At 41.5% G+C, this 16074-nt stretch overlaps 1 protein-coding gene across 3 annotated transcripts in view; it reads right to left on the reverse strand.

The window, feature by feature from the left end:
- Window positions 1-3439: 3439 nt before the first annotated feature.
- The window catches only part of EFR3A (EFR3 homolog A), a 104429-nt gene continuing 91794 nt past the window's right edge, over window positions 3440-16074 (reverse strand). For all 3 annotated transcript variants that reach the window (XM_086696070.1, XM_086696071.1, XM_025922760.2), the window contains 4 exons: window positions 15727-15775; window positions 11543-11646; window positions 10743-10792; window positions 3440-5842 (listed from right to left, as the gene is read on the reverse strand). In XM_086696070.1, coding sequence (XP_086552196.1) covers window positions 5737-5842; window positions 10743-10792; window positions 11543-11646; window positions 15727-15775 — 309 coding nt within the window. In that variant the 3' untranslated portion in view covers window positions 3440-5736. The remainder of the gene's footprint in view (window positions 5843-10742; window positions 10793-11542; window positions 11647-15726; window positions 15776-16074) is intronic.

A 16074-nucleotide genomic window follows, 5' to 3' on the forward strand; every position in this document is an offset into this window, starting at 1 on the left:
TAAATGCCCATGCTGACAGAGGCAAATTAATATCACGGTAGCTGTAAAATATCTGAAACGCTAGCCATCCCTCCATCCACCCACTCACCTGACCCGGTACCAGAAGGCAGTGTATTACCAGAATCCCCCACAATATTTGGTAGGAACACAAACTCCTTGGTTCATATCACATCCTAGGTTCCCAATCCCCCACAAACCACGTGTCTGGTAGGGAGTTAAGAGTCCCTGTCTGCTCCTCAGGACCCGCTAGAGTTCAGTGTTGCTGACCTCACGGCAGACAAATATTCTGAAGTTGGGAGGCCAGGGTAAGAAATTGAAAGGTTGTGTTGTGAAGCCAACAGCAGACATCCTTCCCTGCCTTCCAAGGCGATCACGTGAGGACACCTCTTGATGAATCCAACACACTGGTACCTTTCAACCAGGTGACTTTAACTAGCAGCCAAAGTTTGGGTTCTCCCAAACTAAACTTTGGGTTCTCAAAGCGAACCCTCTGACAAGAACTTGAGAGCAAGTTCAGTTGGAAAGTGAGGGAAAGCCTGACCAGAGACCAAAGAAACAGGACAGGAAAGATAATGAAAGGTGCCTTAGCAAACCAGGTACAGCTAGAAGGAGAATACATGCACGGAGAGAGGAGAGAGATCAGGACGTCAGCTTCTAGCAAATCAGCCAATACTCCTGGGGAGGGAGAGATTGCCTCCTGGCCTGCGGCACGTGGGAGCGAAGTGGGCTCCAGGGCCCAGAAAAAGCGTTCAGGCAAAGAAATGCAGGTGCTAGCGGTTGGCATCAGCCAGCACGCATTCGATGGCAGACGCAGGCCGGTCGCTGATGGCAGTTTCTCCAACTACTACGTTGCTGGCTTGTTCCTCCTTCCTTTAGCCCAAAGCGATTTACCAACTGTCTGCTCCCACTGGCAGTCGTGGTGCCAGCCTACCACTTGTATGGCGACCATCTGCCTTCACATCTTCACCGGAGGCGGCTGGTTGTTGCTCAGGGAAAAGAAAAACTGACGTGACCCACCTCACTCTCGTAGTTCACAACCTTTAAACCTCATGCGGGTGCTCAACCTCTTCTTAAAAAGTTGATGTTCCTGCTCTCCAGGACAACTGTCTGGTTTTAGCTCCTCTCTCCAGACCTCCCCACACCTTCCCCTCGCACTCAGCTCATGACTCTGGAGGACCGTGAAGGGCCTGAGATTTCACCCTCCTTGCAGCTTAGTTGATGTGCACTGCATGGATGCTGGCAGAGGACACGAGACACCTGGGTCAGAGACAAAGGACTTCATTACCTACAGTAAAGGCAGTAGCCCCAGCAGCATTTATGCTGCTCCCTCGAGCCCTGATGCAGACTAGACACACACACACACACATGGCTTCATTACATGGGAGAACCCTGAGTTTAGGTAACCTAAAACTATCCTGGTTGTAAGCCCACCTGACCTTTATCCCAGAACACATTCTCTTTCTACATGAGAGTGAGCAGGCCTGCCCTTGGCTCCAAAGGGAGACACCATCCCTACCTTCCCATAGTCTGTTTGCTATACTACATTCTGGGGGAGGTGGTCCAGGCTAAATAAAGGCTGTTGGTGTCTGCATGCTCACATGACAAGCACGGACACAAGAGACACAGAATTGTCCAGCAACAATGGTCTCAGCTGACCCTCCACTTTGAAAAAGTGAAGGTTTCTAATGGGAACGCCCTCACTTTCCTGCTGCCAAAGCTACAAAATTACCTGCAGTCTTTCTCTTCCGTCTCCTTACAATGACGTGTTCCTTAATCTAGATCAAAGGTCAATCCCTCCCACAAGGCCCTGTGTACAACACTCTACTGCCTTCTCCAGGGTTTGATCCCTGTAAATACTTCCTTTTAAAATCAATTTATCCCTTTTCTTCTATGACAATCTAATCAACATGCAAACGTGCCCTAAAATCTCCCATCTCTAAAAGTCCCTCCCTTGACTGATTTAAAGGAAGTGTAAAATTATAAATCTGATGCTCCTAGCTGAAATACCAAACTAGACAGTACTCTGTTGAACACCTTTTACCTGACTCTACATCATCCAACCCTACCTCTTAACCCGCACACCGCGGTGACAACCGGTTCCACACAGGCTTCCACCTGCCTCATTCAGAGAGGTGGGGGCCCGACATCTGCCTTCCGAACTTCCATTCTCCTCGCGATCTGACACAGTACTCCTCTGAGAAGGAAGCATGGGGCACCGTGGGAAACCACTCGGTGCTCAGGTACACATTCCAGAAATGGGGGCGGGGCAGGGGGTAGTTACTGCCAACAGGCCACCCTGGAAAATGAAAGGCACGCTTCCCCGGCTTTCATCACCTGGGTGGGCAGTGCTGAGATGGACCTCCGGTCACCTACAGTGACACACAATTCATAAACGAATCCCCCTAACGAGCCCTTCTCCTTGCACGGCACTGTTCCAGGCCCTGGCCGGGTTTGCTGGGACCACGGCCCAGAACAATCCCCGCGTGTAAGCCTGTGTCTTAGCCCAGGTTCTCCTACAGCAGCCTATGACCGTGCCCTCCTCAGAGTCTGCCTGTGACTCAGAGCACAAGTACAAGGAAAAGACAGTGGAACAGAAGGCAGGGCTTGATGCTCTGTCTTGGCTCTGCTTTTTCATTCATTTGAACTTGGTGCTTGAGACCAGTATTCATCAGAACGGCTGACAGGATCCAACAAGTTAGGGCTAGAAAGAAAAGCAAGTGACACAGCACGTAACACAGGCTGCTCCTTCTATGCAGCACCTTCCCGGAAGTAGCATCAGTGAACCAGGGGGCGGAGGGACCTGGAGCCGCTCTTTTTTTAGGAAAGAATTTATACGACAAGGAGAGATGCAAACCAGAAGCCTGGTGCAGAGAGGGCAGCGCAGCTTTCCCGGCTCACACCGAGAGCTCCACCTTCGCCACATCTCGTCACGCCTGGCAGCTGCCGTTCTGGTCCTTCGACGTATGTGAGGATGCGGGCCCCCTGGCAACCTGATTCCTCCGAGAGCTCTTCATTTTTAACGAGAGCAAAATATTAAACAAACTTGACTTGGTAAATGCAGTCACTATTATACATATGTACTTATACGGAAGTAATCTGATTTTGTTTTATTGCTTCCATAGGAATTGCAAAGGGAATTTTTACATTACAAGAAGCTCACTTTGTTACATTTGCTACATATACTGGCATGAATAAGACAAATCAGTTCCATTTTTGGACACAAAGAAGAGAGATGCTAATTGCTGGTGAAGTGTAGTATTATTCTAAAAGATAACAAGTACAGAAGCATTAAGGGGTGTACCGTGTGTGTGCGCACGCGTGCGTGTATATTCAGGTCAACTCCAATGACAAACTCTAAGCAGTCAGAGGCAACACAAATCTAAGGAACATTTATATGTTAGCTATTCAATGTCAAGGAAAAAAAAATGAGGCAAGTGTATATAGCAAAAACAGAATGATTAACAGTTTATTAAGAGTTTTAAATATCTACAAAAATATAGCCATACAAGTGAACTTCAACAAATCGTAAACTTTCAGTCTCCAAACTGGCTTGGACGTGACCCCCTACCCGCAGGATCGCCTACGGTCTCCTAGAAGGGACAAATAAAGCAAAGATCCACTTCTTGGGAACCATTATTTATCTAGGATATATAGAAGTCTACTGTGATTTAAAAACAACAAGAAAAAAAAACCCGCAAAACCCACATCAACAGTTTACAAACAGACCAAGAGAAAGGGGTGAGAAACATTAATTCAAATGGTTTTCCTTTACATGCAATACATGCATTTTTAAATCACAGAGAAACATGAAATTTTGTAGAGCAAAGTTTGTTTTGCACTGAGTGCAAATGAATATATAACTCCTTTACTTATACCACTAAATTATATATATTTTCATACAAAAGCACACAGTGTTCATCTATAAAATGACATCCAAGTGGATGATGGTTGTTTCTGTGTGTCCCCCTGCTCAGATGTTTTTAAATGCACAAAAATTAACACCCTTCTTTAAAAATAGAGAAGAAAAAAAGGGGAATAGAAAACATAAAACTTGGCCTATTATGTGGTGACACATTTTACCTGATCAAGAGGCAAAGTCCCAGTGACAGCTGAAGTAAGGTCATCCAACCCCCGTGCTGACTGCACTGTTATCCTGCAGATAAGCATTCACGACACCGCCCGGGAGGCCCGAGTATCATTTTATGGGTCTAGACAGCTAGGACCTTTTGCAAGAGGCTTCGAGACCCCGTACGTCAGTTTATTAAAAAACTGGAGGCAGGCTTGTTCTTTTGCCACTTCCATACATTTTTCTGTTCCTTGCAAAGGTGCCCAACAACCATATACACAAACCCCTAACATGCCATTCTCAACTGTAGTTTTTCAAACAAAAAAGGTAAAAACTGAATTGTTTTTTGAGCTACAATGTTTGATATGTATATTGTTCTTTGTAAAAAGAAACTGAATCTGAAAAGGCAATATAATTATAAACAGGTTATTCTATAAAAATGACCTAAGAGAATTTTATATGAGTTGCAAAGAAAGTTGCTCATTTTCTCTGTGTGATGGAATTCACTAAAATGCACATAATTTTAAGGAAACACTGTGGGGCTGGGAGCACATGTTACACGTGTAGTCCCGGTGGCCTCAATCAACAGAAGCTTCCGCTGACAATCCTTAGCACGCTTGATCACTAAAGCCATAGGCACTCTTTTCAAGTGTAATATAACAAATCCTAAACAGATGCATACAAGTTACAGTTCAAATCTTACAAATTAAAAGCCCATTTGGAGAATCTTTTGACTACGAAGGTTTAAAACAACGCACAATATAAAAATGTAAATAATGTGCTTTGGAAGAAATCAAAATGTACACACTCTTCACAGGTGAACTAGTAGCTGTTTTAAATGTCTTTTTTTTCTTACACTAAATACAGATCTCATTTAATTAATGGAGCCACAGCAAAATACTACTATAGTTTCAAAGTATATTCTGTAAACTAATACATCTTATGATGTAAAAAAATATTGCACGGTTTGGTATGCCAAGAGTAAGCTCTAAGCTTCTCTCAAGTAGAACGGTCAACTCTTGGCAGACAACACAGTATTACGAAAACTAGACGCTTTTTAAGTATGGCGATTTTAGGGTTGGTCATATTCTAGGAATATTATTCAAGAGATGTCTTCTTACCATAAACAAGTTGAGGAATGCCTAGCACATGTTACTACAGATCACAACATCTAAAACATGGGGACAACAAGCCACAGAACAGTTTTGCAGCCCCAAGATCAGCAATATATTTGTATGTATTTGCTTTTGCAGATAACCAGACACAAAAGCAATTCTATTTCTAAGCAGTTGTGTAGATGTTTAAGAAAAACAGTAGACACCTGATGCATCTTCAACCCTCTGAAAGCATAATCTTTTAAAATTACCTGTTTGTGAAAAGTTTAAAATACACTGTTGAACTATGGAATGATGGGAGACCAATACATGTCCAACTCTGGAAGCCAACAGGAAGCTCAAAAGAAACTATCGTGACAGAAACCGACCCTCAAAAGTACTCTCAACCATATACAGCTCCACCGTTTCAATGCGGTACGTGCCAAGATTTGGTTGAAGAGAAGTCTCACCGTTATTCCCAGGAAGCATGTTAACACACATTAAGTAAACCCTGAAGACTCAGAGGGGCCTTCATTTATAGGCTTTAGATCCTATGCTGAGGTCTTCATGAGCCACTCAGTACACACACAGATCTGGAAACTTCATCTCATAGACCGGGACAGACTGGTACTGGGCATGCCCAGAAGTAATGGTCAGTGTTCCCGATGGACTAGGAGGAGGGCTGTAAACAGAAGAACAAGCCACTGTCAGCAGGTCCATTTAAAGGCTGTTTCACCGAGCATCCCAACAACTACCCGCGAACAGCAGAGTAAGACTCCTCCTGTCACACTGCCGGCCAGCTACAAGGCTAGCTGGGAAAAGAGGTGGGGACACCAAGCTGGTCTTAAGTCTAAGCCAGACGTTGTCTCTTGAATATATGCAGATGTGATTTTTAGTAACAGGATGGCACATGCCCATTCTGGTTCAAACTTGCTTTGTTTCACCAGCAGAAAAATCTTTCTTATGTACATATGTTGTCCTCTTTTGCTGACAGCATGGTATCTCATCATGTGGATATACTGCAACTGATCGAATCTGGTGGATAAATGCAAGTTCATTTGCACTTTCCATTACTATAAATAATGTTCACAGGTCTTATACGTACACAATTTTATCCCGTCTCCAGTTTACAAGGAGAATTTCTTAATCAAAGCATACTCACAATTCTGACTTTGATACATATTGCCAGAATACCAGCAACTTCTATTTCCATCCGGAGTGTACCTGTTCTCTTTTGCTTTTGTTGTTCTTGGTTTTAAATCTTTGCCAATCTGGCAGGCAGAGGGGAATTCATTCGTATTTTTAATTTTTGGGTTACTACCAGTGCTAAGTATCTTTGTAGATTTTCTGTTTCCTTTAAAATAAACTGTCTCTGTGAATCCACAGCCTGTCGTACTCAGATGTTTTTGTCTCTTTAATATGGGAAACTAATTTTTTGCGTGTGTGGGAAACAAATACTTTTCCACAGTTTATTTTTTGAGTCTCAACCTTGTGTTTTGTTTTGCTAAATGCTTAAAAAATCTTACCAAAGAAATCAATATGATTTTATGACTTCCAGGTTTTGTGTATGCTAAGGAAAACTTTCCCTACACTAAGGTAATAAGAAAAAATGAGAGAAAGACAAATATCATATGACTTCACTCATATGAGGACTTTAGGAGACAAAACAGATGAACAGAAAGGAAGGGAAGCAAAACTAATGTAAAAGCGGAGAGGGGGACAAAACATAAGAGACTGCTAAAGCTAAAGAACAAACAGGGTTCCTGGAGGGGTTGTGGGAGGGGGGATGGGCTAAATGGGGAAGGGGCACTAAGGAATCTACTCCTGAAATCAGTGTTGCACTAGATGCTAACTTAGATGTAAATTCAAAAAATAAATTAAAAAAAAAAAACTTAAAAAAATTTCCTGTATAAATTCTAGTATTTCTATGTGTATTTCTAAACAATGGGTTAAAATTTTGTTTTGGTAAAACTCGTGAAGAATGCTCCCTCCTTTGCTGGTCAACAGTCTTTAGCAGTTGCCCACACAGGGTTTATTAACCATTTTGCTCTTTTCCCTGAAAATCTAAACTCTTATCTTTACCACAGATATTTGTATTTCCAACCCTTCTCTGGAACTCCCCCTACCTGCACACAAGTCCAGTCCCCTGTCAGTACCAAAGCCCTAGATCATGGTTTCCCCCCCGGCAAGCTCCCTGTCTGTTTTCTTCCACTGCGTGCTCCCCACTGCTTTATACTGGAGTCTTTCCACAGTGTCTTTGGCATCATTTGTTCAAGAATAAAAAAATGACTGTGTGAACATTTCTGACTGAAACTACAGGTTCATCTGAAGAGAACAATGTCTTTAAGATACTAACTTTCTATTCAAAACAAGGTATGAGTTTCCATTTGTAAAGTGCTCTTGTGTGTTTTTCAGAGATTTATAATTATTTCATATAAGTCATAGACAGTTCTGTTGAGTTTGTTGGTGATTTAGAGTTATGAACATACAGAAATAAATTTTAATTACCATCCATATGGTAATGAATTTAGTTAATGTACGCACAAATATTATCTAACTGTAAACAGTTCTCAAGTTATTCAGTTGATTCTATTTTCCTGGTATATTATTCTATTTCTGGGAACTAACAATTATTTTGTAATCACCATTCCAGAGTTTGTAACATCCCTTTATTTTTTACTGAGAGTTAATTTTCAGAGTGAAATGCAGGTTTTAAGTGTACTGTTTAACAAGAATTGACAAATGTATACCCTGGTGTAAGCACACCCCAGTAAAGATACTGAACACTTTTGTCATTCAACAAAAAGGTCCCCTGTGTCCCTAACCAGTCAGTTTCTCCCTACTCCCACGTGCCCACATCCAACAACTATGTTCTGATCTCTGCTACTGAAGATTAGTGTTGTTGGTTCCTGAATTTCATACAGCCTGTAAAAATGGTCCACACAAGCTATACTCTTTTGTCTGGTTTCTTTTGCTCATTTTTGTTTGTTTAAAACCAAAGAAAACGCGTTCCTCTTTACTGCTGAATAGTACTGCACTCTATTAAAGATGGCCCTATTTGTCTCTTGTCTATCCGCTCTCCTGTTGAGGGACATTTGGTAATTATGAAAAAAGCTGCTAACACATTCACATACATGTCTTTCTGTGGAAATAAGTTTTCATTTCTCCAGGTAAGTACTGAGAAATGGGATTACAGGGTCAAGAGCAGGTATATGTGTAACTCCGTGAGTAACCACTGAAGTCTTACACAGTGATTGCACGTTTTCTCTCCCGTGAGCAATGTAGGCGTGTTCTTCTATAATGTCCAATATACTGTTAGCTCATCCTATGAAATTTTGTCTTTCACATACTGTGTCACTCTGTTCTTGCATTACAATCTGGTTCTTTTTCAGTTTCCTTTTCTCCGCTCAAACATGTGAATCTTTTCCTTTAAATTCTTTGGCGTGTGTGTGCGTGTGGCACACGTGCATGTGTGTGTATTTTTAGGTTCTTGTCTACTAATTCCAATAACTGGATCGCCTGTGGGGCTGTTTATTCTTATTGTATTTTCACACTTCTTTGCATTTCTTGTAATTTCCTTTCGTTGCACTAAGGTCAAAGGGAACGAAAGAACGATGGAGTTTGAAGTGCAAGACTGTCCTGTTTCTTTTCTTGAGAATACAAACCCTTTCCCCTGTCCGGCGATTAGAGTAGGCAAATGAACAAGAAGAAATGTATCAAACAAGACCAAAAACTCTGGGGGGTGCCTGGCTGGCTCAGTCGGTGAAGCGTGCAACTCTTGATCTCAGGGTTGTGGGTCTGAGCCCCACAGTGGGTGCAGAGATTACTTTAAAAAAAAAAAACAAAACCAAAAACTCTATTGTGTAAGTTATCCAGAAGTACGCCTTCCTAATTAGGTAATCTTGGATGAATTACCTAACTTCTATGTGTCTGTTTCTATACTTGTCAAGTAAAATTAATCACTAACCTTTTTAAGGTCTGTTATAAATATTAAATGAAATAATGTACTTAGCACAGTGCCTAGAACAGCATAAGCGTTCGATAAATATTAACTATTAGTAAGGGTTCAATAAATGCTATTAGATTTGCAATGCCAATAAAAGAGAATTAGCCATAATCATTATTCTAAAATATTAAAGCCACATAGCTAGGACAGTGTGATTAAATGTAATATGGTGGGTCCTAGCAACATTCCTTTTAAGAACATGAGTTATGGATATGAATTCGGATTTTTCCACTCAGTAGCTGGATGACCTGCAGCAAGTTACTGGATTTCTCTAAAGCCTCAGTGTTTTTACCCAGAAGATGAAAAAAGAGCCATTTACCTAAGCTTTTCAGGGCTGTCATGACAATTAGCAAAAGGAACAGATACAAAACATGTAGTGTAAGATCAATTACAGTCTAGACAGTTACTGTTATAATTAACAGGCAGCAGGTAAGTAAGTGCCCACACACATCGATTTTCTCTGAATCTAAGGTATGTCACATACTGCATATTACTGTCTGAGTCTCTGCTCTGAAATTCTGTGAATGAGGAATTCGTAGCTTAGTGAGGATGGCAGGAATGGTGGGGCGAATGCCTAGAATGAGATGTGATACTGATGACAACATACTTTGCATACAATGGCAGAAAAAAGGCTGAACTAAAAGAACACGTGGACCACACAGCACGTACCTGCCTCTCCTGTTTACAGAACACTGGAGTTGAAGCAAAGCAGGCTTAGCTAATCAAGTTAAAATATAAATTATACCGCTGATGTATAAAAAAAATTCCGAAAGCACAGCTCTGAACTCTGGCTCCAACACAGTGCCACGTCAGACAAAGGTCCCCTTCCACACTGAGGTCAGTAGAAGAATGTGCGTAAGCGCTTTTGTCTGCTTAGACTGAACTGCCACTGCCTCTCTGTCTTGTGCTTCGCTACTTAATAACCAACACAAGCAAGTAGCCGAGTGACCAAATGTGTTAGGTACCAAATGTTTAGGACATAAAATAACTTACAACAGGACTAAAATGGATACGACTTAGGACCACCCAAGGAAACTTTAGCAATTGTAGTGAGCCATCCACACAGGTACAATCGGTCTTGCCCTGGAAAGAACTGTGAGGTTGAACCGTATGAAACTGCAGTTTTTTTTGCAGATCAAAATGGTTAAATATGAGAAATTATCTGGTTAAGTTTATCATTAGAATGTGAGTCTCCCAAATTACCCAGATCTTTTGGGACCACGGGGAAGGAGGGAAGGAGGGAAGGAAGGAAGGAAGGAAGGGAGGGAGGGAGGGAGGGAGGGAGGGAAGGAAGGAAGGAAGGAAGGAAGGAAGGAAGGAAGGAAGGAAGGAAGAGAGGGAGGGAAGGAGGGACCTAAAAAGGGAAGCTAGGAGAGGTAGAAGACACTGGAAGCAATGCTACCAAGGTCTGTCCAGGGAGCAGAATGACTACCAAGATGGAGGTACCTCTACGATCTCATGTTTGCCCTGAGTGAAAAGCACAATTACTTAAACATAATCAGCCACAACTCTACAAGGGTTTAACAGTTTCTATTTTGTTGTTACTTTATTGCTCTTGTAGTAATAAAATCCTTACCGTATGGTGAGTTCCAGTATTTGAGCAAGTCTGTCATGAAGCAAATTTGCCTATAAGGGAGAAAAAAAAAAATGTTAAGAAAGGATTATTTTATTTCCCCAATACCCACCTGTAATAACACAAATGCAATTTAAAGGACAAAACATATGGGGCGCCTGGATGGCTCAGGTGGTTAAGCATCTGACTCCTGATCTCAGCTCAGATCATGATCTCATGATCTCATGATTCATGGGATCGAGCCCCACATCGGGCTCTGTGCTGTCAGTGCAGAGCCTGCTTGGGATTCTCTCTCTCCCTCTCTCTCTGCTCCTCCCCCACACATGCACACACTCCCTCTCAAAATAAACAAACAAACATTAAAAAAAAAAAAAAAAAAGACAAAGCATAAGTACAACCATGAGGCTCATGGCACAGAAGGCTTTCATGTTTTGGTTTTCTCTCACATGCTGGAACTGAATGTAAAGTTTCTTTCATCCGTTTCCTAGTCTCATTGGTAAAAACAAACCAACAGGCGCACAAGACAAAATACCCACAGCAAAATCCCAGAGAGCCACTGCACAACAAGTACCACGGCCACAGGAACCACCCACGTGTGGTTTGCGACCTGCCATTTCCATCAGTTTGTGTTACATGAAGACATCACTTAGGCTTTGTGGCCAGGCTGCCAGCCCTCAGCCCCTATCTGACACATTGCCCCGTGCCCCGCTGATCTGCGTAAAGTTCAGAACCTACCAACTAATTACCAAAACGTCACAAAAATCAAACCCCACCCCCACCCCCTTTACCAACTGTTCACTTACTTTGGACTCACACTGTGCTGCTATTTCTTCAAAAGGTGCTTTCTGGAATTTCTCTATCACAAGACGCCTCTTTTCCTTTTCCTGTTCTTCCATTCCACTGGTATCTATAGAAATGTTTACAAAGACCCATTAAAGGGAATACACACTTTTATTGAGACTTGTCAATAACCAGAAAAGCAAATAATCTATAAATCAAAAATAAAGGTAATTTACAGGACTAATTTTAAAAGAAAAAAAGCAAAAGACCCAATCTCCATGAAATGTCTAGAAGGCTAGAAAGCGCATATATATAATTGTTTTTTCTTAATCTAAGGGTTAAAGCCACATAGTAAAAGATCCTTTGTCAAAGACTCCCTTTGTCTCTCTTACCAAAATAGGAGGGTGACAACTCCCTCCATGTGAAACAACTTCAAGGTCCTTCCTGAAAGATGATCCCCTCATGAATATTCATGTCCTCATACATATGAGATACGAAATTAAAAGTCTGCTATACTTGATACTGAATGGCACAACTGATGAAATACAGAGTCGTTTGGAACCACACTGTTGTAGCCTTTTCCATTTATTTACAATTTAGAAAGACATTTTTATCTTAACATGCTGGGTGGTCCGACCAAAGTTTGTGAGGCAGTCAAGTAAATAAATGCCTGTCTTGATACTACTGATTAGTGTGTATATTTGCTGAAGAATATGAAAATAGGGACACTTTATGGCTTCTTATTAAAAGTCTGTTTAACGCCCCATCAATTCTTCAGGTTGTTGTTTGGCTCCCCTGGTGGAGAATTTCATAGAACGAAATGCACTGTCTTCAACATTCTTTAAACCAGCCTGCTTTTCAGGTAGATAACTGCGGATAATAATTAGCTAGTTTTAAAAAGTGGAAACAGCATAAAGAGCAGGTCAAAAGGAAACAGGCATTACATACTTTCCTTTGAAATTGTGGTAGATTAACCAAGGTAAAGAATGTATATACTTCTGAATAACTATCAGCAGAGAAGTATGACCACCTCTCTGCTGTTCGCTAGACTGGGGCAAGCAATTCAAATGTGCCGGAGGCCAGGCAGGAGACATACATGTTTAAATCAGGTCAGGTAAAAGCAGCAGAAAATAAGGGGGACTTGGGCAAGATGAGGCATATACAACCTGGTCTTAAATATTCAATTTCTGCAAATATTTCCACCTAAACTTGGCCTGGAGACAGCAAGTTTGTTTTCCATGCTCATTAGGCAGTTCTCAAGCTTTCTGGCTTCAAGAGTCCTTTTTACATCCTTGAAAATTACAAGGAAATCAAGCAGTATTCTAAAAATGTATTCTATCCATTGATATTTTCCATGTTATAAAACTGAGAAACTTTAAAAATATTTAATTCATTTAAAAATAAACCATTTAAAAATAATGAAACCATTATATGTTAACATAAACAAGATTTGCTTAATGAAAAAAATGACCATCCTTTTCAAAATGAAAAATTGAGTGAAGAAAGTGGCATTGTTTTATATTTTTGCAAATCTCTTTAATGTCTTGGCTTAACAGAAGGCAGCTGGATTCTATCTGCAAATGCAGCCAATCCACTGTAATGTGTTATTTTCATTGAAGTATGTAAAGAAAATCCAGCCTCACACAGATATGTATTGGGAAAGAGTATTTTAACAGCCTTTCACAGAACTGTGAGAATTTCTTCTTGCACACTCCAACAGTCCTCGAGAAGTGGTAGTTTTCTTAAAAGTTAGTTGTGATATGGGGTTTCTAGGTGGCTCAGTTGGTTAAATGTCTGACTTGATTTTGGCTCAGGTTGTGATCTCCCAGTTCATGGGTTTGAGCCCTGCATCAGGCTCTATGCTGACAGCACACAGCCTGCTTGGGATTCTCTCTCTTGCCCTCTCTCTCTGCCCCTCCCTGTTTGCCCTTCTCTCTCTCTCTCAAAATACATAAGTATGAAAAAAAAAAGTGCAATATGAAATGTGAAATCTTACTAATACATTTCTTGTAACTGGTCATGGTAAAATCTATTCATCTATTTTGCACTCCGAATAATCCTTATTTATGCACGACTTTGTAACATCATGCAACGCTCATTTGGAATAATGACCCAGTGATTTATGCAGGTTCTCTAAATACAGACGTGTTTCATTATACAATTTTTAAAATCATATTTGTTAGTTATTACAGCTGATCTCATTGGAAATGTCTTTAAATATTGGGGACCTGTCAAACTCTCCAGCGTAGACAAAAGTTTCAAAATTTTAATTTTGTTCAAAGTGCTGATTTTATCATTAGAAGCAAATACAGTGAGGATGGTTTTGTGTTTTCTCTTGAAGTCACAGCTTCATTTATTTTCCAGAAAATGTCTACCAGATACCATAGGTTTTCCATCAGTCTTTTTTTAAGTAAAAATGGTGTTCCTTATAAAAATCGACTAGCGTAAGCTTGCGTATCAAGGCAATCCAAGTGCTCTATGTGTACTTCCCAAAGATACGTACCCATGCGCTGAGATTTAATAAAATAATTTGTAATTAAGAGCATTCCTAAATAAAATCTCGTTTTAAAATAACTGTGTGTGGGGCGCCTGGGTGGCGCAGTCGGTTGAGCGTCCGACTTCAGCCAGGTCACGATTTCGCAGTCCGTGAGTTCGAGCCCCGCGTCAGGCTCCGGGCTGATGGCTCAGAGCCTGGAGCCTGTTTCCGATTCTGTGTCTCCCTCTCTCTCTGCCCCTCCCCCGTTCATGCTCTGTCTCTCTCTGTCCCAAAAATAAATAAATGTTGAAAAAAAAAATTAAAAAAAAAAAAAATAACTGTGTGTGCTGAAGAATATGACCACTGCCGGTCTAGCATAATGCCACTGCCTGTATTCATGTTGACTGATGCAGTATGAGGCTAACGGTGCCTTAATGTTAGGATGAAAATACTTTTTCACTTGAACAGTCCCCTGAAAGAGCCACCACTGGCTATCCAGGAGCCACAGTCATACTATGAGAACCACTGCCCTAGACTGTACATTTCCAATGGGGGTTCAAAGTCGCTCACGGAGTTCAATTTTATTTTGGCAAATTTGCCATGGTCTTACAGTCACAAAAAAATCCTCTCACGGATTAAGCCAGGAAAGGTCGGATTTCATTTCATGTATGATGGGTGCTAGAGCACTCCACCTTTCCTGGACACCGATTTTCTTAAACTAACATCTCTGAGAGCCAATTCCCACTCTATACTGCTTTGCCAATTAGAAATGAATTGTGAACAAGGCATCATTAGCCTAGTAGTAATTTCTATTAATACCTAATTTAGGGGCACCTGGGTGGCTCAGTCTGTTAAGCGTCTGACTTCAGCTCAGGTCATGATCTCACAGTTCGTGGGTTTCAAGCCCCACATCAGGCTCTGTGCCAATACCTCGGAGCCTAGAGCCTGCTTCAGATTCTCTGTCTCCCTCTCTCTGTCCATCCCTCCCAAGCTTGTGCTCTTTCTCTCAAAAGTCAGTAAAACATTAAAAAAAACAAAACTTAACTGAAGGAACCACTTCAAACTTTTAAAAAAGAGGCAAAATACCAGATATAATTTATTTCCATAAAGGCCAAAGAGGAAAAAAAAAACAAAAAACACAGTACTATGTTATGTGAAGTAAAAAGATTAACCAGTGAGATGTGGGTATGAAAGCTGGTGTCAGCATTTGCTAGCGATGTGACCTCAGGAGAGTTTAATTTCCCCGCCCCAATGTTCTCGCCTATAAAACCGCACGAGTTAACATGGTGCTATCGTGCCTGCTGACGACCTCAGGCCACTTCTTCCTCTCACCCTGTTGGAAACACGCTTGTCATTACATGACAGGCCTGTTACAAGTTACTGTTTAATTTTCTCAGGTCTTTTCAGAATTTTCATCCCTCTCTCTCCTACAAAAGGAAACATGCTGTTTTCGTGAAGTTCGTGAAGCCCGCAAGTTGGTCACCAGACAAGGGTGGCATCGAAATAGTGATGTGCTTTCAGGATTCTAAGAAAGTCACTCTTTGCAAAGGAAAAGAATAACCTATGACAAGACAGGACAAGCGTAAAAGTCTAAAAAATGTGGCTGAATAAATCCATTACACAACCACACAGAAACGCCATGCCGTGTGTGTTTACACTGGCACCTAATCCAGGAAGGGGACAGCGGTGAGCCAGCCGGCAAAGCATCAGGAGAGTGAACGAAAATCTCACCAATTGCTTTCTTCAGTGCTTCAAAGGTGATTTCTTCAGTGTTACTAACCTAGGGAAAAGTGATTTGACGTAAAACAAAGAGTTACGAAAGGTCAACACACAAATAATACCTTCACCCAGTTACGAGTATCTAAGAACAGATTTCAACAGATTTTTTCCTTCTTTGTGTTCGCCGGGTTTGTGATTACATCCACTCTGTCCCTGGTGGTGACAAGGGTCTACTGCAGTGACTACTGCGAGGCTGGCGGCATCAGCCCCCTCCCGGCAGCCGAAGCACCACTGAGTCACAGAACTGCAATCCCCAATCGCCGCGTGGGCAAGGCCCGAGTCCCGCTGGCTGAGCCAGGC

Source organism: Puma concolor, chromosome F2 (genome assembly GCF_028749965.1).
Source record: "Puma concolor isolate L17-30 chromosome F2, mPumCon1.1.hap2, whole genome shotgun sequence".
Lineage (NCBI taxonomy): Eukaryota > Metazoa > Chordata > Mammalia > Carnivora > Felidae > Puma > Puma concolor.